This window comes from Schistosoma haematobium, chromosome 2 (genome assembly GCF_000699445.3).
Source record: "Schistosoma haematobium chromosome 2, whole genome shotgun sequence".
Classification (NCBI taxonomy): domain Eukaryota; kingdom Metazoa; phylum Platyhelminthes; class Trematoda; order Strigeidida; family Schistosomatidae; genus Schistosoma; species Schistosoma haematobium.
Genome location: NC_067197.1, coordinates 39,061,825 through 39,088,926, shown reverse-complemented (window position 1 = coordinate 39,088,926; position 27,102 = coordinate 39,061,825). Strand labels below are relative to the sequence as shown.

General features: G+C 37.1%; 1 protein-coding gene across 2 annotated transcripts in view; it reads right to left on the bottom strand.

Moving 5' to 3' along the window:
• The window catches only part of MS3_00006927 (uncharacterized protein), a 41,428-nt gene extending 14,326 nt beyond the window's left edge, over positions 1-27,102 (bottom strand). The window contains exons 1-8 of one of the 2 annotated variants that reach the window (XM_035729650.2): positions 26,867-27,102; positions 18,837-19,088; positions 16,251-16,397; positions 10,167-10,256; positions 9,423-9,471; positions 8,058-8,200; positions 3,631-3,789; positions 2,341-2,419 (exon numbers count right to left, since the gene is read on the bottom strand). In XM_035729650.2, coding sequence (XP_035586459.2) covers positions 2,341-2,419; positions 3,631-3,789; positions 8,058-8,200; positions 9,423-9,471; positions 10,167-10,256; positions 16,251-16,379 — 649 coding nt within the window. In that variant the 5' untranslated portion in view covers positions 16,380-16,397; positions 18,837-19,088; positions 26,867-27,102. Of the gene's footprint in view, positions 1-2,340; positions 2,420-3,630; positions 4,398-8,057; positions 8,201-9,422; positions 9,472-10,166; positions 10,257-16,250; positions 16,398-18,836; positions 19,089-26,866 lie in introns of those variants that run through there. The other variant, XM_051215165.1, reaches the window with a different exon arrangement.

The window sequence follows — 27,102 nt, the reverse complement described above, 5'->3', positions numbered from 1 at the left end:
AAGTGTACTTTGCCCAAAGATTGAATGTAAGGATTGATGACAGATACCAACTGACATGAAATTTAGGTTGAAGATGAGTACACAACGAGCTAGGAACGCTAATTTTAGTCATTAGGTTAATATAAACCAAAAGTTGAATAGAAAACAGTATGTAGGAACATCAACTTTATGAGACAAACTAAATTACTCTTTATATATATGTACTCAATCCATCTTTGACCTGTTTACTGATACAAGCCTATCTTGTCGTGAACATATAAAGATGTGTCAAATAAATGTGTCATTGTAACCCTATTATCTTATAATGACTAATAATCATTAATTCACAGTCATGTTCAATCTCTATGATCCATTCACTTCCTTTTCCCAGTCTTATCTGATATACGCGTGATCCATTGACTTAGTAGGCCTGATATAGATCACTCTCAATTGTATTTGCCTTGAAATATCTTGTGTGCATATAAATATGAACACACGACGGGATTTTAGCCTCAAAAAACATGTAAATATCGTAGGGACTATTTTTAGTAAGAGAAAATAAAAATTCCCGAATGTATAGAATGGTTACACAATTATGTAAAAAGTGAGCTTTTAAATACGATCATCCTTAGTTTGCAAAAAATCAAATATAGGACAGTGCTAATTTTAAAAGAGAGTATTTTTTCGAAAAACGCAGTTCATAAATGACTTCAAACGAGAAAAATGTATAGGAATTTTCATGAGAAGCTATAGTAATAACATGACCTAAGGGAAGAATAGTGCACCGAAATACAACTGAACAATATTTTCCAACATAAACACAAAAATGATTGTCTTAACAATCAAACAAGTGAGCATGGAATAAATCACACAGTCTATTTTACTGGTGATGAACAAAGCAGGGCTGTTGCACTATTTATATGATTATATGAATCACTAAGAATTTTGATCCGAACAAATGAAACGACGCTGAATAAACTGGGCTTTTGGACAAGTTGTATTTTAATGTTCGCATAGTAAAATCGTGTTTCCAAACAGTCTGTAAACTGTAATGTCATTGTTTAAGTCAGAAGCAAGGCAGATATTCACCTATAAAGTTGAATGATAGTTGTATTGTACCATGAGCTAACATAATTTAAAACTGATGTAAAAGCAACATGCTTAACGTGAAATCTGAGCTTCAGCATTTCATTAGTGTCAGTCAGTCAGCTACAACGTAGGACCAGGCACATATATGCATCGGTCCAGGTTGCCATACCGCATTAGCACAGCAAGATGAACACCGGATTCATAGGAGTGGTTAGGTCAAAGGTGGTAATATATAGGAGAAAGATTGCATATAAGGATACAGTACAGGAAGAAAGAATTAGTTAGTAGAAAGAAAGATATGAAGTGATTTTAATCTCTTAGTTTAAGGGAAGACAAAGAGTGTATACACCTACGCCATTGTGATCGATTCTGAGCCATGTCACCAAGAGTCTCCAACGATTGGTTACGATAGTCATGCGGACACCAACCAAGTAGTCTGCATCTACCAACATGGCTCAGACTAAAGGTTAGTATCTTCAAGCACTGATGCCACTTTTTGGTTTGGTCACCCCTATTTTTTTTCCATCCGTCTCCAACACTTGTCAGCATTGCGCGTCGTTGTAATCAGTGTTCAGGCATACGTAACACGTGGCTCAACCATCTCAGTCGATGAAGATTAACAACCTCATCAACTGATTTACCATCATTACCTAACACCTTGTGTCTAACCTCACTATTATTTACTCGGTGATCCCAGCAGATGAGAGCAACATTCCCAGGACATGTTTGACTGAATACTAGTAACGTACGAGTATCCTCTACCCTTAATGGTCACGTTTCGCAGCCGTAAAGTAGGACAGAACGAACTGTCGAGCAGTATACTCGTTCTTTTATTGATAGATGGATATCTCGCCTTTGCCATAGAAGATGTAAGTTGACCAAAGCCGAACAAGCTTTTTGAATCCATGTAGAGATTTCGTCAGACAGCAACCCATTAGGGCTAATCAGACTACCAAGTTAGGTGTAATTGTCTACGCGCTCGACTACTTCACTCCTTATCCTTAGTTCAGGTGTTGACGTAAGCCAGTCCTGAAGTAACAATTTGTATTTAGAGGGGGAGAAACTGTAAGTTACAGTTATTTTAAATGAGAATCAGAAATACCACACATGCTCAAACTAATTTAATCAGTGAAATGAGTATTTACGCTGATGATTTTATGGAATAAGAATTGAAAACTTAAATCAATGTATCACAGGTTATCAAGAATAACAAAAATTCATACTCGCATAAAAATTGTATCAAGTAAACACTAATTTTAGACAGAAATTCACCTGGTAATGTCATGCAATAAAGTTGTTTCTCGTTTGCCATCTCTGGGAATATCTCTTTCTCAATGGAAGTTGGGCGTAGCTGAACAAATATAAGCAAGAATAGCTTATCAGTATTCGAGTTAAATTACACCTTAAAAACAAAGTGTTTACACTTTGCACTGAACAACAAGTATCTAGCACAGTTAGATAAACATTGTTCGATAAAAAACTAGTGTTTGAGTGCCTATGTACTTCACAACATATGTTCACTGTTGTCGACTAGTGATATGCAACGTAGAGACTAGCACAAACGTGTATCGATCCAGGTTGCAACAGTATGAGAAAATCAGTAAGACAAGGAGAGAAGAAGGAAATATCAATTGTAGCGGTGATTTAAGCACGAGAGATACAATTATCCAATATCTTCAACAATTGACTACAGCTATTGTACGGGCTCCAATCAAGAGGTTTGTTATTAAGGACATAGAACAACCCAATAATCAGTTATATATATATATATATATATATATATATATATATATATATATATATTGACAGTCGTTCCCTGGCATTTTCTGTGAGAGCATAACGCATCAGGATAAGTGGTAACTAGACATATGTTCCAACCACTTCAGTTTATACAGGCTTATCACCTTTATCAACCAAATAACTATTTCCCTTAAAACTCGGACCATAATCTCAGCCTTACTAATCTGCACGTTCCAAAACTCTCGAGTAATGCCGTTTATTATTTAATTATAGAATATATCAACGAATGCATTTACTGAATAACCTGAAATTGTTCCTTTTTACCGAATTTTATTTTTGGCAGAGTGGGATAGAGCAATTTCATTTTGTATTTTATGTCATAAAGGCAAACAGTCGTAGGTACCTTAGTTATATGAAAGCAGATGTAAATAATTGTCGATTAGCAATTCCATCTTAGTCTACTGAACACTAAACCAATAAACTGATATCTTTTGCTAATATTAACACAATACCCGGTACATATTTGTTTGGTTGGCTTCAGGTCCCACTCCAAGTGTAAGGACCAGTAATAACAAACAGTTGTCAGAGGGGAGTTCCAACCCAACTTAGTGACTCGAAGTTGAGCACCTTAACCACAGGGTTATCCTTCTGAAGTACGGGTTTAAATATCTTAATAATAATAACAATGACTGTAAAAATGATTGAAACCAAACTAGATCGATAAACTAACAGATTTTTCTTACCAACAAATGATATATCCATGACAAAAAAAACGAAATTTAAGGTAATAGTGAGTACTAATTATACAGAAAAATTTCTTACGGAGATCTTGTCAATAACACCAGGATTAAGTAAGTATATACCGGCATTTATCTTATTACCAACGAATTCAATTGGTTTTTCAACAAAACGGTCCACACGTCCAGTTGTTTGATCGTAAACAACAACGCCATATTTAGAAGGTTCTTCAACTTGTGTTACCTAGTTGAAACCAAAAAAAGTAGGAAACTCTAAATCGTTGGATAAATCACAGAAACTTTACAGTATGTATATGTTCAACATAAATACACCATTTTTCAGAAATCAATGCGCGAAAGAAAACTTTATAAAGCATCATTAATGGGGTCGGCAATAACAATAAATAATTGATCGTCATTTAATCCTTTCATGAAACATATATCTACCGAATACGTGGTTATATACTCCACTTTGAACCGCATTTTACGAGTGAGAGACAGTTGTTATACCCGATTACTTCAACCAAATTAAATTTAAATAAGTACGACCTGGTAACCCATTAAATCAATGGATTATTGATTCACAAACTAAGTCACCGTTACACATTGTACATCAATGTAACTACAAGGATCGAATTAATAAACCTGTACTTTACAAGTAAGTTACCTTAACTTCCCCAGACTTCAAATTTGATTATGCCTGGACTGAATGAAATATTCTATAACATTTCCATAACTTTCAATTAGTCACGATGCAACTAAAATAAGGTATTATATCAATGTGAATGGTTAACGTACACAGTTAATCCTCAAAACATTAAGTCAAATAAATTGGAATAAACTGATTGTGTAAGTATAAATAAAGTTTTATCATACAAGTCAAACATACTTTAATAGTAGAACCATATGATACCATAACAAATTAGCACAGTGAGATGAAAGTAGCACGATGAATAACAAAGGAATAGAAATAATGTAGTGACAGTGATGACGACAAAGACAGAATATTGGAGATTAATTATAAATATATTTTTGTTATATCCCAATGAGTAGAAAAATTGTATTTCTGACGTTTCATGACTTAACGTAAGCCACTTCTTCAAAGTAAATAAATAACCGAATAAAACATGTGTTAATTTAATTTGGTTGTGCATTTACTCTGAAGAAGTGGCTTACACTAGGTCACGAAACGTCAGAAAACAATTTTTCAACGAATTAGGATATAACAAAAACATATTTGTTATTAACTTTCTACCTAATGCTCAATTTATTTGAAACTATCAAGTCCAACCTTGGCAATGATACCTGTAAACTGAAGATTGTTTGAAAAGATGAAAAAGAGGGAAAATATCTATGGAGAAAGGCTGAAAATCAAAATCTAGGGTAAAAAAAGAGTGAATGAATTTGTGCCATTACGATAGACTCTCAGGGAAATTATTCAACGTCTCCAAACCCTGATCCTGATTTTTGTACAGATCCCATCTAGGTAGTGTGTATTTACCTACTAACAATCCTCATTCCAACATCTACATTGAATCAGTATTCTGAACTCGAAATTTGAAGGGGATTTGAGAGATATGACTCATAACCTTCTGCGTAAACTCAGAATTTGTCTGAATATCGCTAGTAAATTAGGTTATGATTACCAGTAGTGAGTTTTTTCCACTTACAATCCACGACAAGAAAGTCATAATTATAGTCTGTACTTAATTCAGTTGATTATAAAACGAGTACAGTTTTAATATGCACATTAGTTTAACTGTTCAAAAATGCCCACCATATTATTGTTACTAACATCCACATATTTTTATTACTATTATTATCACTATAATTTATATTAATCTTCCGAATATATAAGAAACTTAGTTACCACTCTTCCTACTTAACTTTTTCTTGCTAAATTCACATCATCTCATGCAACACATAGTCCTTTCATCAAACATTTGATTCGATTGTTATTCTCAAAATTTCACTTAACGTATAAACTTAATCAAGTTAACATTGTACATTAGTCATTTACAGATAAACCTCAACAGCCTTCTGTGGGAGAGAACAAACCAGCTTCCAGCTGAAGAGGAAATTAGGAAAAGACGATGGAAATGGATAGAACATACATTACGCAAATCATCAAACTGCATCACGAGGCAAGTCCTAACTAGGAATCCTGAAGGGAAGCGGAAAAGAGGAAGGCCAAAGAACACATTACGTCGGGAAATAGAAGCAGATATGAAAAGGATGAATAACAACTGGAAGGAGCAGGAAAGGATTGCCCAGGACTGGGTTGGATGGAGAACGCTGGTGAGCGGCCTATGCTCTTTCACGAGGAGTAAAAGGTGTTAGTAAGTAAGTAAGTAACAGATAAACCTGAATTTATATGCTACACTAGTAAACAATGTATTTGCTTTCAACTTGATCATTCTTTCAAAAGATGGCCCCTAAATACCCTGCCGCGGCCGTGAGTGGGGAGAGTCAACTCTCCCTCTCGAAATGCTCTCACATAGCCACACGTGTACAGCCACTGCCACGTAAGTTCTACTCACTGCATTCTCGCGGTATTACTATTGTCTACGAAATTGAGAAAACGAAAAGCGAATGTCCGGTGCTTTAACCGGATTGGTGAATATAGAGGATCCACCTGAGGGAGTCGGAAAACCATGATTCCGGACTAATGGTGCACATGGGCTCCAGGATCCTGAGGTAACAAATGCGTATGAACCTTTTGTTGGTCACCGGCTTCCATGGGACTGTATTTTTTAACGTTGCTCTACTGCTTTGTGGACTAGACCTCTAGATTAAAGACTCAGGTAGTGACCCACTAAGGAAACCACCTGCTTCGGTTCAGGCAACCGGGAAGTATCCCAGTCCTCACACGAATCGAATAATGAAACGTGGCGCATACATATTTGGTGCTTCATTGTGCTATGTATGTGTTTAAATAAATAAATAAAAATTCGAATGATTAATTTTTATGTATAACTGTACAACGTGATGAGAAATTTATTGAAAAAAGAAAATTCTTCATTTATTCAGATTATTATTTTAAAAAAACAATACCCTATTGTTATATCTCGATGAGAATAATGAATGGTAACTTTTGGGAACCATTTATGGACAAAAGCTATACGTATATTTCTATCGTATAATTGTTAAGTAACTAAACTATTCATATTCGTGTCCCTCTTATTATGAGCTTTATTTTGACCTATGAACTGTAATTATACAATTTACCATTCTTGAATTATGCCCCGTCTATTAATCACTACCTCCCATATTCACAGCCACTTTTGGCTAAATCTTGTGCAAATGTTGTTTCCTGTTTTACGGTACAATGTGGTCTGTTTAGTTTGTATATAGGCCCAGTATGTTTGAAATAAATGATTAGTATCGCAGGGGCTGAGATTGGTGTTCTGGACTTAACATGTGGGGGTAGGAAGGAAGCAGGACCGATAAAGACTCTAGACTGCTCATCCTTGTTTTATGCGTCATTGGTCCGGTCGATAGTTCACTGTTCTCATATTGGCGGTATCATCACGTTATACATTAATAGGGCACATAGGCCACAAGTTATAACACCTATATTGTAAGAAATGTCATATTCTCCTATTATAATAAAGTGTCCATAGGCTATTTACTAATTTTTAGCGAATATATTAATTTTATATTCGTTTTAATTTAAACACAACCAAAAAGATCCCCAAAAAAACAATACTGTGAACAGATTTTTAAAAATATTTACAAAGTTTTTGATGGTCTACATTTTTATAGATTGGAAGCATTGTTATTGAATTATGACATCGTCAATTGTACATAAATTAAGTAAACTACTTATAAGACAAAAAATATATACACGTATTTTCTGATGAAACTTATAGAGCAAAATATAGTGCACAAGGAATACTTGAAAGTTAAAATGCTAAGTATGCTCTACAGCGTACATGTCAGGATATACATAACACTATTACTCAAATGTTCCTGTTCACAATTAACTTCTTGATTCCTGTGATATGACAGGGGAAGAATTAGTTCTGACAGTCAAGCATTAATTCTTTTTGAAAGTAAATGACTTATGGTTGCCTTATTTGTTAAATCACTTCTAATCATGTTTATTCTTGTGTTCAGTATTTTATGATGCAACAAAGTTATTTTGTTGGAAGAAAACGCTATTCTACTAGGAAGCTCTCTTACCTTTGGATATGAACTCCACTGAGTGCTTACATTAATAATTAGATGTCGCGAGCGTCAATCACTCGGCCACATCATGTTATTACATTTTATCTATCGATCATTATTTTTATTTTAACAATCGAGGATTCACGTGTCAAATTATATAGTTCTACCCCATAACAGACTGTCGACTTGAGTTTCAGTATTACGCCCTTGATTTTAAACTAGAAATATGTTACGAAATCTAAGCAACTATTTGAAAAACTCAGCACCGAGAAATATTCATTTGTTTAGAAAATAAAGTAGCGAATGCATTTACATGAGGGGGAATTTATTCAGTAAACTAACCAAAATAGTTCCCGATTTTCCGTGATTTTTATGAAATGCCATGATTGCCTTGAACGGGAAATCACACATGATATCACTGTTGAGCACAAAAAATGGACTATCGTCCACGAGGAGCATATCTTTAGCTAAGGCGATTGGACCAGCTGAAAAGCAGTAAATATATTACAAATGTTTTAGCGCATTTTAAATGTGGTTAATGATGAAATCCATGACGCATAAATTTTAGTTTATTTGCGACTCACTTGATATCTGTATCCCAGTGTCGGATTTTGTACTTATACTGGACAACAACCAACAAAAAGTGAACAGAATTCAATCCTGTATAGCGACAATGTGATCAAAGAAACCCTTACAAATCGGTATTAGGCATGTGAATAAGAAGACTCTACTCACTTATCGTTAAAAATATTATTAGGGGTATGGTTTACTGAAACTATACTACCGGCAGCCTAACCTTTTAAATCCCATATCTTATTGAACAACAGATATTATTAATTATGCCTCTAGTTTTATTCTGATTCATTGATGTATACTGCATTCCAGAAACCTGTATAGACGACTAACGCGTGACTAATCGGTTATTTTACTGTCTATATTATTTTCTTACATCGTGTTTAGAAACTTCGCGTATGTAGTTACTAGGCTCTTTCAAAGAAGAAATTCCATTATTTAACCACGTTCTGGTATATTATGGTGCCATATTTGAGCGAAAAAATATCACAAAACTTATCCTGTCGCCAACTGAAACCATTATTCAGCCAAATGCTGACTCCAGGTCTAAGAACACAAAGCATAAGCTTGACTTCGGATCTTCCCTAAAAAGTCAAACAAGCATATGCATCTTTTGCACACAAAATGCGTTCAATAGTATAGAGAAATTGGAGAAAATAGCAAAGAGCTCTTGAAATATTTAACAGGATTTCTGCCCATTAAATAAACATTGATGATTATCTTTAAAACGTTTGCCTGTGTAACGATTTAAGCTTAGCAACGTCAAGGTCAAACAAGTAGTCAAGAAATATTTGGTTTGATTACTCATAACATTAGCAAAAGAAAAAGTAAATAATTGCCTATACCATCAGCTGACGTTAAAAGAAAACGGTGAAATGAGAATTTTTGGCACCTATCTCTGCATTATAATCAGGTCATCAAGCAGAGTGATTCAAATTCCTAGTTAAACTACTTAAGGCATTTAGATCAACGCGAACAACAATTAACATTAACAATATTTAGTGTTAAGATTAAATGTGCAAAAGAACTATGGAATCGCGTAAATATTCACACAAAGGTATTCAATTTATCAAGTAACAAATGATGCTTTTCTGTTAAGGCTGAGGAATTTCAAGTTAATAAAGTGAGACTTACCAGTTCCCATTGCTTCAGTTTCATAGGAGAATGTAATTTTAGTTCCAATCTAGAGTCATGGGACAAAAAAATACACTAGTAATAATAATAATAATAATAATGATAATAATAATAGTAATAATAATAATACTTGTATTGACTTAAGACTGGAAGCTGTAACCAACTTTACACAATGTAACAAACTCATTCGTTAAAAATGTAAAATGGATCTGTGACATTTTAAGTATACATAAGTTGAAGATGTTTTATATCATAACCTGATTTGAGTTAACTTATAGTAGTATTGCTAGGTTTGCATATCCAACCTTGATTTACTACTTTAGTCTGGCCAATCGAGCAGTACCATACTAGCTCTCATGAAAAATGTGACCCAAATCTAAGCAAATAAACCTATCCTTGATTATTAAGATACTTTAATTGTATTATATATTTTTTATTTTAAACATTGGGTCGTAGGTTTACAGTATGGTTTACATGGATTTTGGAGTACAACCTTCATACAATACGGCGAAATCAAAACTTCAGTCACAATCTTGCATGAGTCATATACTTTCATCAGATATAGTCGTCAGTAGCTATTTCAACCAGTAAAAAGTATGTGAGAATAACCTTAACATTACACAGTACATTGTCATCTGAATTAAACCAATAAATTAGTTATTTGTATAATGCGTAATAAAGTCGACCTAACAGAAATACTATTGTCATAGCTCACTATCAAAAATTCATGATAAATTATCTTACTTTCTTCTCATGCTTTTTTAACTCGTTTTCTAAGATATCACTTCGATCAGCACATTTGCTAACAGCTAAGATCACCTCTGATACTCCAACCTACAGAAAATTAGGAAAAGGAGAATTACAACGGGGTACAAATATATTAATAAACGATATCAATGAACATATGAAGTACTAATACACGAACAACTTCATACATACGATAAACATGGAATGGGTCTAGTATCGCTGTATTTTTGTGGGGAAAACTAATCTTATAATTCATGAGATATTCTTTTAAAGTATGAACTAGCTGATGAATCGAATCAACTATCTGTAGGTAAATGGAGACGTGAATTCATATTCTAGAGAGTTCTATTACTTAGTGTTATATAATAACTATTTCTTAAGAACGATTACTTAGCCTGCATGCTAGGGAGACAGGTAAATGGAAACGAAAAATAAAGATGAGTTGGTCCATTTTTCACAACTGATTACTATCAAACAATAAGGAGAGCGACAAATTGATCACCAAGTTTAATGTATTCGACTAGGTTACATACTTATACACGGGGAAGTATCTGCTTAACTTTAATTTACCAGAAGTTAAAATCCAGTTAAATAATTGGACACCACGAAAATGACTGCAAGACATAAAAAAGCGATCGCCGATGCTTGGATAGTAGCTGAATGAACGAACATTAACTTTCCCCTGAAAATCTATATTTTTAAGTACTGTGCATAACTTTATGGCTCATAAGTTATAATTACATGTAGTCTACTGTACATAGTTCCAGATTGGAAAAAACATACTCATGTACCTCAACGCTGCCAGATATTTATCCATAAACTCGGGGGAGAATATAGAAAAGCCGACAATAAAGATAATCCTCAAAATCAAGAGTTCAGCTTCAAGCAACAATCGACGCTTACACAATTTCTTTTTGGAAAGTAGATAAATTTCAGTTGCTGAAACTGTCTAACATAAGAATACATCGACAATTCTCATGAGGTGTTCGTATGTTTCTCTTAAATTAGTCCCGACCGTTGCTGCTACCTCGACGTGTTGGTCGGGCTTGCTTATCGTAGTGAACCAATCAAGCTATACTGGTTGGAACAATTGTTCCTCAAGGTCCTACAATGCCAGATAGGTTGGTTGAAGAGCTGTAAGACTAAAAGCAGCAGGGGTGTGACAGCAGTAAGGTGTTCCCTCCAGATAGACAGCACAACAGCGATTCCGTCTTCCCATAAGGAACGGTGGGGTTAGAAAAGGTTGAACCTAAAGATATACACCTCGCCTTATCCCACAATTTCAGTCTCCGGCGGTAGGGTCCCAAAAAGTACGGAGCTAACAAGAAAAATACTCAGAAAAAAATCGTGGGTGATCAGACTAAATCAGTTGTCCCTTGGGCACTGCGGTCACGCCCTCGGGTCACTAAGACTACCTCTAACCCTATTTCCTTTTCAGGTACTCCTATAGGAACCCTTTCATGGCGTGGGCAACCGGGATATAATAATCATCCTCATACCTTTAACAACACTCAAGACAACTGTATTCACGATCGACTTCCTCCGTCAGTTTCTATTATTACCCCTACCTCGACTTTCAACTCTAAACTTCCTCAAGTGTCACCATGGCCAACGATTCTAACGAGCAAAATAATTTCCAGAATCTACTGAAACCTCACTCGAAACTACACATTGCAGCATTCAACGTACGCACCCTGTGTCAAATCGGCCAGTAGGCCTCCTTGACTAAAACCCTAGAATCTCGTACGATTGCTGTATGCTGTCTTCGAAACACACATACAGGAATTTAGTGTGGTCATTCACTTGACCTCACCTCGCCAAAACGGAGAGTCGATGAGATACACCCTCAGTGTATCTGACGACCCGATGGCTAGTTCTCGTGAACTAATGGGTGTAGGCATAGCACTAAATACGAAGGCAGAACGAGCACTATTAGAGTGGATCCCCGTTAACAGTCGTCTATGTGCTGTTCGGCTAAACGGCTCCGTAAGAACTCGGAAGGATAGAGACACACGTCGTTGCCTTTTCATCGTCTCTGCCTACGCTCCCATTGACTACAGCCGGAATGAAGTGGAAGATAACTTTTAAAGAAAGCTTTTCGAACTTTTCAAGAAGCTAAACGTTCAAACATAGTACGCGTAGCAGGTGACTTTAATGTCCAAATAGGTAGCTTAAACCAAGCATAAAGACATTTAGGCGGTTATTTTAGTATTCCGGCTCAGCGAACGGATAATGGTAACTGTCTGCTCCAACTGTGCTCAGATAATTGTTTATTTTTAGCAGACATTTTAAGCATAAGGATAGACATCGTATAACATGGTGACTCGCTGCACCAAACCAACAATGGACTCAAATAGACCATATTCCTATCAGTCATAGTTGGAGAGGGTCGATAGAAGACTGTCGCTCGTTCTGGAGTACATGTTTAGACTTCGATCATGCTCTAATACAAGCACGCATTTGCTTGCGCCTCACTGGATGTAGAAAAGCCATATTAAGACCCACTAGAATTGAACTGAGTGATGAGAAAGTCGAAAGTCGATTCCAGGAACAACTGAGGTCACACTTAAGCAGTTCTGAAAACGAGGTTGATCCAGACGTTGCTTGGAAAGAAATGCAAACAGCAGTGATATCTATTGATGGTTTGGACCAAAGAGTCAAGAAAAACCAGAGGATTTCTACTAAGTCTATTGCACTGATAGATCCTCGTAAACTCACCCCATCTGACTCTGAACACGATAAAGAGCGAAAGCGAATCAAATCTAGGTTAACCAAATGTCTAAAGAACGACCATGAGCAGTGGTGGGCAACGAAGACAAAAGAGATGGAAAAGGCAGTGGCTGTAGGTAACCCAAGACAGCTTTCCAGACTAATAAAAGAAACCGGAACTAAGAAGTCAAGTGTAAGTGAAACGATCTTGGAAAAAGACGACAATCTTATCTGCTCTCAGCCCAGACGTTTAGAACGATGAGCAATTCAGCTGGCCCTCAGCTATTTTACAACTACCCACCATTTCTAATCAACCTGAATGAAATATTAAAGTAGCCCCCCCTCCCGACTCTGAAATTCAAAAGGCCATAGCTAATCGGAAACGAGGAAGAGCAGCTGGTCCAGATGCGTTGGTTCCAGGGGTCTTTAAGTATGGTGGTCCGGTTCTAGTGATTAGGTTGACTAATATTTTAGCTAAAATCTGGGAGTTAGACGTTATTCCATCTGACTGGTCACAATCACTGATTGTCCCAATATATAAGGGGTCAAAACCATCCTGTGATAACCATAGAGGGATTAGTTTGACTAACATAGCATCTAAAATACTAGCCTCAACAATTATCGAACGCCTAACAAGGACTCATGAATTGCAAACACGAGAAAATCAGGCTGGCTTCAGACCTGGTTGTGGCTGCATCGACCACATATTCACCACTCGTCTGACTTTAGAACACAGGCATGCTTATCGGTGTCTGACAATGATAGTTTTTCATGACTTGAAGGGGTTTGTGGCGGTGTCATTGAAAGTCTTACCTCAGAAGTACATAAACCGTATGAAGGCTCTGCTCTCACACTACCAGTCGGGTATGAGCTTATGCTCAAAATCGATCACCATGGCGTCAGTGTATACACTCTTTGTCTTCCCTTAAACAGTGAGATTAAAATCACTTCATATCTTTCTACGAACTAATTCTTTCTTCCAATGGTTGAGATCATGAGTGAATTGAAGCTAGACCACTATGGAAAACCTGGAAGCACTGGATGGCCGTTTCGTCATATTGTCGGACTCCTCAGCAGTGTGCTTCAATTCACTCATGATCTCAACCATTGAAATTACTATAATACCCACAAAAACCCATCTCTAGTTACAATCATCACATGCTCAGTAGTGAAGGTCTCCAAGAGGTATTTCCTGGAGTCCTAATGAGAAGCAGTGATCAGTGGAGTTCAACCAGGTCTGTTGTGAGATAGTAACTCACTGATGACAATGGTGGATACGTCGCTTAATTTCGTGGGTTAGTTGAAGTTAGACATTAACACCGTTGGATGCCATCGGACTTAGTGGTCTTATGGTTAAGCGCTCGCGCGCGAGACTGGTAAGCCTTGGGTTCGAAACCCGCGAGGCGGGATCGTAGATGCACACTGCCGAGGAGTCCGACAATATGACGAAACGGCCATCCAGTGCTTCCAGGTTTTCCATGGTGGTCTAGCTTCAATTCACTCATGATCTCAACCATTAAAATTACTATAATACCCACAAAAACCCTTCTCTGATTATAATTCTTTCTTCCTGTACTATATCCTTATATGCAATCTTTTTTTTATAAATTAACACCATTGAATTAACTACTTCTATGAATTCGGTGTTCATCTTGTTGTGTTAATGATGTATGGCAACTTAGGCCGATGCACATATGTGCCTGGTCCTACGTTGTAGCTGACTGACTGACAATTTAGTAGAATCTTTCCCAATTCTAACAGAAAAACTGATCACCAGTGACCGACTTAGAAAATTGTAATGAGAAGTCATGATATTTGCACAAACTGCTTCGTGCTAGAAATGTGTACTACTGGATTCCGAATCATTGACGTAAAAAGAAGCTGTGGTCTGCAATATTTAGCTCATCAGAATTCATATCAGGAATCCGCCTGTACCTCCTCTAGAGTTACTGCCGGTCCCAAGCCCGGGTTCGGAGAGAGGGTTGGGCATGGAGTCAGCGACCCAATCCCGTAGAAAACTAACTCTCTGGAAAACGCTAATCATGAAAAACAATTCAGACCATTTAAACTCTGCCCTGAGAATTATAAGGTCTTCATTCAGAAGAACTATGACACATGGTGAAAGCTGAGTTCCTTCGGGAGCCACGAAGCCGATGACCGTTATAACAACCAGAGCAACAATTTTTATAGGTATGTGAAACCTTCGGACAATGTGAGAGACCTGGAAGACCAGTCAAATAACAACGGAAATGAGGAGATACAACTTGACGGTACTTGGAATCAGAGAAACCTATTTGACCAAAGCTGGACAAAAAAGGCTAAATACGGGAGAGATGCTGCTAAACTCCGGCCACGAAGAGGAAAATGCTCCACACACTCAGGGAGTTGCTCTAATGCTGTCCAAAGTAGCACGAAATGCACTTGTAGGATGGAAATCTCACGGATCCAGAATCATCAAAGCATCATTCAAAACAGAGGAGGAAATCACAACGAATGTTACAAAATGTTATGCACCCACCAATGATAGCAACAACGACATTAAAGATCAATTCTATGAGAGGCTGCAATCAATCATAGAGCAGTGCCCAAGAAAGGACCTCACTATTCTGATGGGAGATCTAAACGCCAAAGTCGGAATAGACAACACCAGATATGAAGATATCATGGGACGACATGTACTGGGAGAGAGAAACAAAAATGGTGAGAGATTTGCAAATCTATGTACATTCAACAAATTGGTCATAGGCGGAACAGTATTTCCACACAAGCGTATACACAAAGCTGCATAGATCTCACCGAACCACACCACAGAGAACCAGATAGATCATATTTGCATCAATAAAAAGTTCCGAAGGACAATGGAAGATGTGAGAACCAGGAGAGGAGTTGACATAGCTTCAGATCACCACCTAGTTGTGGCCAATTTAAAACTGAAGCTAAAGAAGAACTGGACAACTGGACAAACAGCATTACAAAGGTTCAATACAGCCTTCCTTCGAGATGCCAACAAAATCAACGAATTCAAGATAGCTCTCAACAACAGGTTCCAAGCCTTACAGGATCTACTGAAGGAAGAAGAAACTACTATGGAGGACAACTGAGAAGGTATCAAAGAAGCATTAACCTCAACGTGTCAAGAGGTTCTGGGCCTCAAGAAGCATCATCCGAATTGACTACAATTAAGTGATGCATAAACTCAGGCTTCCTAATCATTCAATTTAGTACTTATCATTATGGGCCAAATTCATTGTTTAAGCAGTTATAGAGTTCTAAAAACTCACAAAAATTAATTTCAAAAATGACAAAATCAATAAGTCATATATTTTGAAAACAAATTTCCCAACTTATACCCATGATAAAACACAATCTTACTTTGGCAAGGGCTTCAATTTGATGTAGTAAAAGGGGTTTGTTGCAGAATTCTACTATCGGTTTGGGGTAAGTTAGTGTTAAAGGCCGGAGTCGAGTGCCATAACCCCCAACTAAAATAAGTGCTTTCATATTGTTATATCAGTTGACCTTTTACAATAGAAAAATAAGCATGACTCGTTATTTACTGAAGAGAAATTAACTGTCTGCTTATCCAATTTTTATGTGAGAAATATCTCGTTTCTTAAAATGAGATAGAACAGAAGCAACTCTAGGTTTGTGATTAGATTTACTACGTTGCGATAGTTACATCCCAGGGCGGAAGATTGTTTGCAGCGTGTGTTTCTGTTCCCCAAATAAATAAACGGAATAGGGGTTGGAATCATCGACTAGCGTCTACATGACAAAAATACCCTAATTTTAGGCATAACAATTCCATGAAACATTGAGGTGGATCGATGTACTGTATGGTTTGGCCCGTTGGATTTAGGATATGAAACAAAACAAGTTGCGTTGACTTAAGTGTTATAGGGAATTAGATACACATTAGGCAGTTTATATGAAGTGTAGATACGTAAAAATCGAACAGTGAAGGGGTATTTTTGATCGATCAGTGAGAATTATATCAGGTAGACACTAGCTTATCAGTTGAAGAAGCGTGGTCTGTATTTAAAGGTAAGTTTAGTTTAGTTACGTCCTCGCTCATAACATACCTGGTACCGCGAAGACCGAATAACAGTCCAGCATGTTCATCTCTACTGGCTAAGAACAATACAGCTCCAGTTATTGTAAGATTAAGAATGTCTGTAAAGCGTTAATAAGTAAGAATAGAAGATCATATGAAAAACAATTGGTTAGGGATTCTAGATATAGCCCGAAACGGTTATTCTCGTATATAAAAAGGCGAACTCAGAGAAGCGATGGAATCCCATCACTTTTGATACAACAATATCCGTTAATCTTGGCAAGAAACGATACCGAAAAAGCTGAAGCTTTATCGAAATATTTCAGTAGTGTTTTCTATCAGTAATGAAGAACGACCAACGATTCATTGTGATGGTGGTAGCTCGCTGATGAACCCTGTGGTGATTGAGAAAGGTACTGTCTTAAGGCTAATTCAGCATCTCAAACCTGATAAGTCCAGTGGTCCTGATGATATTCATCCTAGGATTATGAAAGCCATATCAGATGTGATTGCTGAACCATTAGCGATACTGTTTGACATGTTCCTGAGGTAGTCCAGACTGTCCAGAGACTGGGAAGATGCGATAATAAGTCCGGTGCATAAGGCTGAGAGTAGGGATTTAGTTAGTAACTATAGACCCGTTAGCTTAACTAGTGCGGTTGTAAAGCTGATGGAAAAAATCATTCGGATATCTGTTATAAACTATGTTGAAGGACATAATCTTTTCTCCAGGGAACAACATGGTTTTCGGAGAGGCCTATCATGCTTGACAAACCTCATTGCAAGAGAAGATTGGGTTGCGGCAAAAGATCGGAATATTCCTGTGGATGTGATTTTCATAGATTTAAGTAAAGCCTTTGATAAGGTCTCCCATTCTGGTCTTAAATCCAGACTGGAACGTTTTGGAATCCGTTATACAGTCGTAGATTGGATAAGTAACTTTCTCCATGACAGGAGACAAAGGGTAAGGGCTAATGGAGCTCTTTCCTAGTGGGTACCCGTAAAAAGTGGAGTTCCCCAAGGTACAATCCTCAGTCCTCTTCTCTTTATACTTTATGCAAATGAATTAACAGCTGTAGCAAAATCATCCGTTCTACTCTTCACTGATGACAAAATTTGAAGAACCATACACAGTATGTCGGGTAGAATAGTATTACAGGATAATCTTAGCTCATTGGTGGTATGGTTGGACAGGTGGTCACTAGAGGCAAATCCTGATAAGAGTGTGGTGATGCAATTAAATAACTATAATCAATAGTATTACCATACAATATGTGGATTCGTGCTACCCAAAGTAAGAAACTATAGATTTAGGAGTCATATTAAGCAGTGATCTCAAAACGATTAGTCACTGCAAGGCTGCCGCTGCGAAAGGGTATTACGGTATATTCGTAGGTTTTTCCAGTATTTAGATGACGAAATGTTTAAATTATTATACCCGACCACATTTAGAGTATGGGATTCAAGCAGCGAGTCCTTGTTTTAAGTACGAAGCAGATATGCCGGAAAGAGTCCAAAGACGAGGTACTAAGATGGTAAAGGTCTATCTGGCCTATCTTATAAAGACAGACTGAGATACCTTAACTTATTTCCGTTATTTTACCGTAGAATATGGGGTGACTTAATATTGGCTTATCGTATACTGAACGATGACCTTGGTATTACCATGTCTTATCTTTTACTTCCGTCTAGGGCTGATCATTTGAGAAGACATTCGAAGAAATTTTAAAAACCGAGATTGAATCGTTTACGTCTGGAGTTTCGTTTCTCGCAACGAGTAGTAAATTACTGGAATTCTCTACCAAGACACGTAATACCAGCACATTTTGTTGATATATTCAAAACGATATTGGACCTCCACAGTATTATAAACTGCAAGGATTAATATAAGTCGACAGACCTACCCTTATTACTGAGGATTGAAGGTAAACGTGGAATGGCATAGTTGTCTGAATATATTCTAAAGTATTCTAAAGACAATATAGTTTGATATCTTTTATGGACTATATATATATATGTATACGCGTGTACAGGGGTTGCTGACATGAGATTTAGCCAAATAGGGAAAAAAGACCAGGTATTCTGCATTTTCCATGGGTGTACTTGAGAAAACTGTAACTGTCGTTGCTAATGAGATGATCTACTTACTAATATACCTGGGAAGCAATACAAAAACAGGAAACTGATAATAATGACACATAAAAGATACAGAAATGCTCGAGAGACGATAGACATCTATTATTGGAAATATGAAGCAAACCAACCCCGAACAAGGCGGCGGCCAGCAGAGCATTAAAATCGATACAGTTAAACGAATGTACTATATCATTTCACAAATAGCTGTTTAGGTACGAAACGTGAATTTCAGCTGAGAAGAGAATGGAATAAATCCTGTCGTGTTGGAAGACTGACATGATTTCGGCGTTTCTTGTTTTAATCCAATATGTGGGAGGATTGATAAAGCATATTGTTTTGTGACTAGTTTTTGGACGTAATAATTTTACCATTATTTTTAGAATTTACATTTTCTTGTTTTAACACAAGTGCATTAGAATTTACTAAAGATATAAGTCTTGGTTTCAAGTCTTGCAAATTCTGAATTTTATCTAATTATTATAACCACTTATGTTTATGTGAATGAGTTTTCTGTGAAATACATAATTTGAGTTTTCGTGTCCTAACACGCTGAACATAATGACCAGACTTTCCTGAATCCTCGAAGTTGTACGAAGAATAATCACTCAAATTTACATATAGTGATGCATAGCAAAAATGCATCTTGAAGTATGATCAATATGTGGCTCATATAAACTCCGAGAATAAACATTTAATTTGTCACTCTGAAGATAAGTAATCCTCAATAGATGAGGTGAGCATCTGTGGACAGTTTCAAGTATTTATGGGTGGAATGTGAGTGGCATTCACTTATTGAACATATATTTTAAAGTAAATGATCACAAATTCCTACGGGTACGGACCTAGGTACAAAAAGCATGTGGAAATGGGAGAACCATTAGCGGATTCTTAAGAATCCATCAATTTGCTTCTTGAAGGGCTACAAGGAAGTTACTTGGACCAGTTCAACTAGTGATGAATTCCTATAAATCATTTATAAGGAGTGGTTGTTGTATCTGCAGTCACATCCGGTATTACACCTCCTATTTCTAGGTATTATCTCTAAATTTAGTATTGAAAATGAAATTTAATGTGTTTTAGGTTATGCACAGGGGTATTAAGGACGATCTAAACCATGGATTGAGTCCCAGTTGCTTAAGACGTCGTTCACAAAGCTTGTATGTTAGCGGAAATATCAGTTCTGAACCACGCTATTCTTGAGGTTAATCTCTCAAAAATGAGAAGACATACTAAACGCTATAACTTGGTGAAGGTAAGGGAACGTGTGGACGGAGATATTTAACCGAAACGACATGACTCGTCCATACAAGTACAGTTACTCAATGCAATATTTTGCTTTTCACGTTGAGTATAGTACTCAATCCTTTGCATATGTATGGTCCTAAAGAGTTCATATTGACTTCCACTATAGGATGAGTCAGTCTAGACTATAATGTGACTTCAACGTGAGACCATCCTCAACGTTGGATTAAGTCGACTACTCTCTTAGCATAAATAAGTGCCGATCTAAACCTAAATTTTACAAGTATGTTAACTGATTTACTGACTGGCATTTGCATATCTCTCAGAGTATTGTCGTCCTTCAGGAACAAAGAAAACACTCTGTAATAGCATCGTATTAAACTATGCTGACACTTTGGTCACGGTATATTTTTATTGTCTATGCACGTTATGAACGACTTATAACATTCCGACTCACTTCATCCAATTGTAAGTTCGCTTGTTTTCATTTACGAGTACAATGTATACTTAATGATCATACCACTCTCTGAATTCCTGTAATTTTGAATATTGTAACCATATTCCGTCGCTTCATTTCTAAGGCGATACTCTTTATAATCGCATTACACTCGAAGTCAAGTGTACGTGAAAGGACTAACAACTTCGTCTCTGTGTTGTAAATGAATTTAACGCCAAAAACAGACGTCGCCTGGATTCTGTTTGGCCTGCTTTGAAGGTTAGAAACCCTTCTCTCATGTAGATCAATTCAAAAATAATGGTTGAGTCAGGTACTGCTGTAATCACATAGATTGAAATTAGGAATCATACAAAATGACTTAAAAATAACACGAAAAGAGCATACAGCATGTAAACCATTTCAAAAAGTCAGATACAGTGAAATCCGAAATGCACTATGTTTTAAATCGCTGAGGTTCAAAATATATCCACTTATAAAAAACAGGCAAGGTCTTTCTAATCAAAGAACGTCCGTAGTGAATATATGAGTCAACCAACTTAGAAGGCAGGTGATCGAAACCTCAGATAGCTTTACTGCTAGACAAGAAACGCGATTTATGTTGTTAGAGGTAGTCAAACATTCAGCCAAACAGTTATAACCAAAAACTCAGTTACTCATTATGGCACTCACCGAACTTCAATAATCGAATAAAATATGACTACAAGAGACAGTGGAAAACTATATAATATCGAGAAAAACTGCGGTGCTAAATAGGATGAGTGATACTAATCTACGGACGAGAAGAGGAACCTAACGTTCCAGTTAAGGCAACACAAACAAAAATCTTATATTTTAAAAGGTAAAACTTCCTACTATCAAACCAACCAGAAATACGTCTCAAATTTACTTGTGCAGGGTTCTCTCTAGAGACATTTTGTTGAGTTTGGCATAAGATTTAAGATCACAGAGCACCAAAAACTGTGTTTTCTCTTAACTGCGGCACGTTAAGAATTTGAAGTGTCTGCTAATCACTGTGGTTTCAAACTTCCGTCAAAGGCTTACAGTTATCAGTAAGAGATAAGGTCACAGAGAAATTTTAAGTTGTGAAACCCTACTGGTAAGTTTCGTGGCTTGAAGTAAGAAATTTAGTTGCGCCGTAGAAAGTCCATTATTTAGTTATGACTTAAGCCAGCATATCGAAGCTGACAAACTGGCTCCAAGTCCACCGTACCCGTGCACCCAACATTAGTGGTCCATCCATCAACGGCAGTCCCAAGGTTCATGATACTGCTAATATAGTGGGAAAAAATGAATATTGGGTAGTTGCGTGGCTCACCACAAATTAGAGACCTTGTAGAGCCTAGTCGTATTGAAAATGATATGATTAGCCGGTATTTTAAAGGATTATTCTACTGACACCATCTGCAGGTTGGGGAGATAGATGTATATCTACCTCCAAGTGTTTAGAACCTTATCTTATTCTGGGAAATGTGAGAAAAAAACTTATATATGACATCAAGAATAAGGACGCTTTCCTTAGCATAGCATGGCGATCACTGTACAAGTTTCGGAATGTGTACCTTCTTAGGTGATGTGATGCATGCAGTTCAAGTATGTTTTTGAACAATTACATTTTGGTTTACGCTATAAATCTTCCTCATTTAATTCACCTTGTGTTGACAGACATAAATAACACACCACATATACTCCTATGCAAAAAGAATATCTCGAAGTAGATTGTCCATTAACTTTTCAACTGTTTTTTCCGCGTGCTTTGGGCCGAATGGCATGCGTACAAGCTCAAACAATCCAAAGAGTGTAGTAATAGCTGCCTTAGGGATATCCGCTTCGGCTATGGAGATACTGTAAAATGCCCTAACTACGTCAATTTTAGTAAGTATGCTTGTAGCTTGTAAGTCGTTTGTAAAATCATGAATACGAGGCATAAAGTAGCTATCTGATACTGTTTGACGGTTGAGCGATCTGTAATTTCCAAACAACCGCCTGTCGCCTTCAATTTTTTCGGACTATGTGAAGAGGGGATGCCCATTGGTTATCAGACGGACGGATAATACTCAGCTGTAGAAACAATTTTTATAAGTATGTGAAACCTTCGGACAATGTGAGAGACCTGGAAGACCAGTCAAATAACAACGGAAATGAGGAGATACAACTTGACGGTACTTGGAATCAGAGAAACCTATTTGACCAAAGCTGGACAAAAAGGCTAAATACGGGAGAGATGCTGCTAAACTCCGGCCACGAAGAGGAAAATGCTCCACACACTCAGGGAGTTGCTCTAATGCTGTCCAAAGTAGCACGAAATGCACTTGTAGGATGGAAATCTCACGGATCCAGAATCATCAAAGCATCATTCAAAACAGAGGAGGAAATCACAACGAATGTTACAAAATGTTATGCACCCACCAATGATAGCAACAACGACATTAAAGATCAATTCTATGAGAGGCTGCAATCAATCATAGAGCAGTGCCCAAGAAAGGACCTCACTATTCTGATGGGAGATCTAAACGCCAAAGTCGGAATAGACAACACCAGATATGAAGATATCATGGGACGACATGTACTGGGAGAGAGAAACAAAAATGGTGAGAGATTTGCAAATCTATGTACATTCAACAAATTGGTCATAGGCGGAACAGTATTTCCACACAAGCGTATACACAAAGCTGCATAGATCTCACCGAACCACACCACAGAGAACCAGATAGATCATATTTGCATCAATAAAAAGTTCCGAAGGACAATGGAAGATGTGAGAACCAGGAGAGGAGTTGACATAGCTTCAGATCACCACCTAGTTGTGGCCAATTTAAAACTGAAGCTAAAGAAGAACTGGACAACTGGACAAACAGCATTACAAAGGTTCAATACAGCCTTCCTTCGAGATGCCAACAAAATCAACGAATTCAAGATAGCTCTCAACAACAGGTTCCAAGCCTTACAGGATCTACTGAAGGAAGAAGAAACTACTATGGAGGACAACTGAGAAGGTATCAAAGAAGCATTAACCTCAACGTGTCAAGAGGTTCTGGGCCTCAAGAAGCATCATCCGAATTGACTACAATTAAGTGATGCATAAACTCAGGCTTCCTAATCATTCAATTTAGTACTTATCATTATGGGCCAAATTCATTGTTTAAGCAGTTATAGAGTTCTAAAAACTCACAAAAATTAATTTCAAAAATGACAAAATCAATAAGTCATATATTTTGAAAACAAATTTCCCAACTTATACCCATGATAAAACACAATCTTACTTTGGCAAGGGCTTCAATTTGATGTAGTAAAAGGGGTTTGTTGCAGAATTCTACTATCGGTTTGGGGTAAGTTAGTGTTAAAGGCCGGAGTCGAGTGCCATAACCCCAACTAAAATAAGTGCTTTCATATTGTTATATCAGTTGACCTTTTACAATAGAAAAATAAGCATGACTCGTTATTTACTGAAGAGAAATTAACTGTCTGCTTATCCAATTTTTATGTGAGAAATATCTCGTTTCTTAAAATGAGATAGAACAGAAGCAACTCTAGGTTTGTGATTAGATTTACTACGTTGCGATAGTTACATCCCAGGGCGGAAGATTGTTTGCAGCGTGTGTTTCTGTTCCCCAAATAAATAAACGGAATAGGGGTTGGAATCATTGACTAGCGTCTACATGACAAAAATACCCTAATTTTAGGCATAACAATTCCATGAAACATTGAGGTGGATCGATGTACTGTATGGTTTGGCCCGTTGGATTTAGGATATGAAACAAAACAAGTTGCGTTGACTTAAGTGTTATAGGGAATTAGATACACATTAGGCAGTTTATATGAAGTGTAGATACGTAAAAATCGAACAGTGAAGGGGTATTTTTGATCGATCAGTGAGAATTATATCAGGTAGACACTAGCTTATCAGTTGAAGAAGCGTGGTCTGTATTTAAAGGTAAGTTTAGTTTAGTTACGTCCTCGCTCATAACATACCTGGTACCGCGAAGACCGAATAACAGTCCAGCATGTTCATCTCTACTGGCTAAGAACAATACAGCTCCAGTTATTGTAAGATTAAGAATGTCTGTAAAGCGTTAATAAGTAAGAATAGAAGATCATATGAAAAACAATTGGTTAGGGATTCTAGATATAGCCCGAAACGGTTATTCTCGTATATAAAAAGGCGAACTCAGAGAAGCGATGGAATCCCATCACTTTTGATACAACAATATCCGTTAATCTTGGCAAGAAACGATACCGAAAAAGCTGAAGCTTTATCGAAATATTTCAGTAGTGTTTTCTATCAGTAATGAAGAACGACCAACGATTCATTGTGATGGTGGTAGCTCGCTGATGAACCCTGTGGTGATTGAGAAAGGTACTGTCTTAAGGCTAATTCAGCATCTCAAACCTGATAAGTCCAGTGGTCCTGATGATATTCATCCTAGGATTATGAAAGCCATATCAGATGTGATTGCTGAACCATTAGCGATACTGTTTGACATGTTCCTGAGGTAGTCCAGACTGTCCAGAGACTGGGAAGATGCGATAATAAGTCCGGTGCATAAGGCTGAGAGTAGGGATTTAGTTAGTAACTATAGACCCGTTAGCTTAACTAGTGCGGTTGTAAAGCTGATGGAAAAATCATTCGGATATCTGTTATAAACTATGTTGAAGGACATAATCTTTTCTCCAGGGAACAACATGGTTTTCGGAGAGGCCTATCATGCTTGACAAACCTCATTGCAAGAGAAGATTGGGTTGCGGCAAAAGATCGGAATATTCCTGTGGATGTGATTTTCATAGATTTAAGTAAAGCCTTTGATAAGGTCTCCCATTCTGGTCTTAAATCCAGACTGGAACGTTTTGGAATCCGTTATACAGTCGTAGATTGGATAAGTAACTTTCTCCATGACAGGAGACAAAGGGTAAGGGCTAATGGAGCTCTTTCCTAGTGGGTACCCGTAAAAAGTGGAGTTCCCCAAGGTACAATCCTCAGTCCTCTTCTCTTTATACTTTATGCAAATGAATTAACAGCTGTAGCAAAATCATCCGTTCTACTCTTCACTGATGACAAAAATTTGAAGAACCATACACAGTATGTCGGGTAGAATAGTATTACAGGATAATCTTAGCTCATTGGTGGTATGGTTGGACAGGTGGTCACTAGAGGCAAATCCTGATAAGAGTGTGGTGATGCAATTAAATAACTATAATCAATAGTATTACCATACAATATGTGGATTCGTGCTACCCAAAGTAAGAAACTATAGATTTAGGAGTCATATTAAGCAGTGATCTCAAAACGATTAGTCACTGCAAGGCTGCCGCTGCGAAAGGGTATTACGGTATATTCGTAGGTTTTTCCAGTATTTAGATGACGAAATGTTTAAATTATTATACCCGACCACATTTAGAGTATGGGATTCAAGCAGCGAGTCCTTGTTTTAAGTACGAAGCAGATATGCCGGAAAGAGTCCAAAGACGAGGTACTAAGATGGTAAAAGGTCTATCTGGCCTATCTTATAAAGACAGACTGAGATACCTTAACTTATTTCCGTTATTTTACCGTAGAATATGGGGTGACTTAATATTGGCTTATCGTATACTGAACGATGACCTTGGTATTACCATGTCTTATCTTTTACTTCCGTCTAGGGCTGATCATTTGAGAAGACATTCGAAGAAATTTTAAAAACCGAGATTGAATCGTTTACGTCTGGAGTTTCGTTTCTCGCAACGAGTAGTAAATTACTGGAATTCTCTACCAAGACACGTAATACCAGCACATTTTGTTGATATATTCAAAACGATATTGGACCTCCACAGTATTATAAACTGCAAGGATTAATATAAGTCGACAGACCTACCCTTATTACTGAGGATTGAAGGTAAACGTGGAATGGCATAGTTGTCTGAATATATTCTAAAGTATTCTAAAGACAATATAGTTTGATATCTTTTATGGACTATATATATATATGTATACGCGTGTACAGGGGTTGCTGACATGAGATTTAGCCAAATAGGGGAAAAAAGACCAGGTATTCTGCATTTTCCATGGGTGTACTTGAGAAAACTGTAACTGTCGTTGCTAATGAGATGATCTACTTACTAATATACCTGGGAAGCAATACAAAAACAGGAAACTGATAATAATGACACATAAAAAGATACAGAAATGCTCGAGAGACGATAGACATCTATTATTGGAAATATGAAGCAAACCAACCCCGAACAAGGCGGCGGCCAGCAGAGCATTAAAATCGATACAGTTAAACGAATGTACTATATCATTTCACAAATAGCTGTTTAGGTACGAAACGTGAATTTCAGCTGAGAAGAGAATGGAATAAATC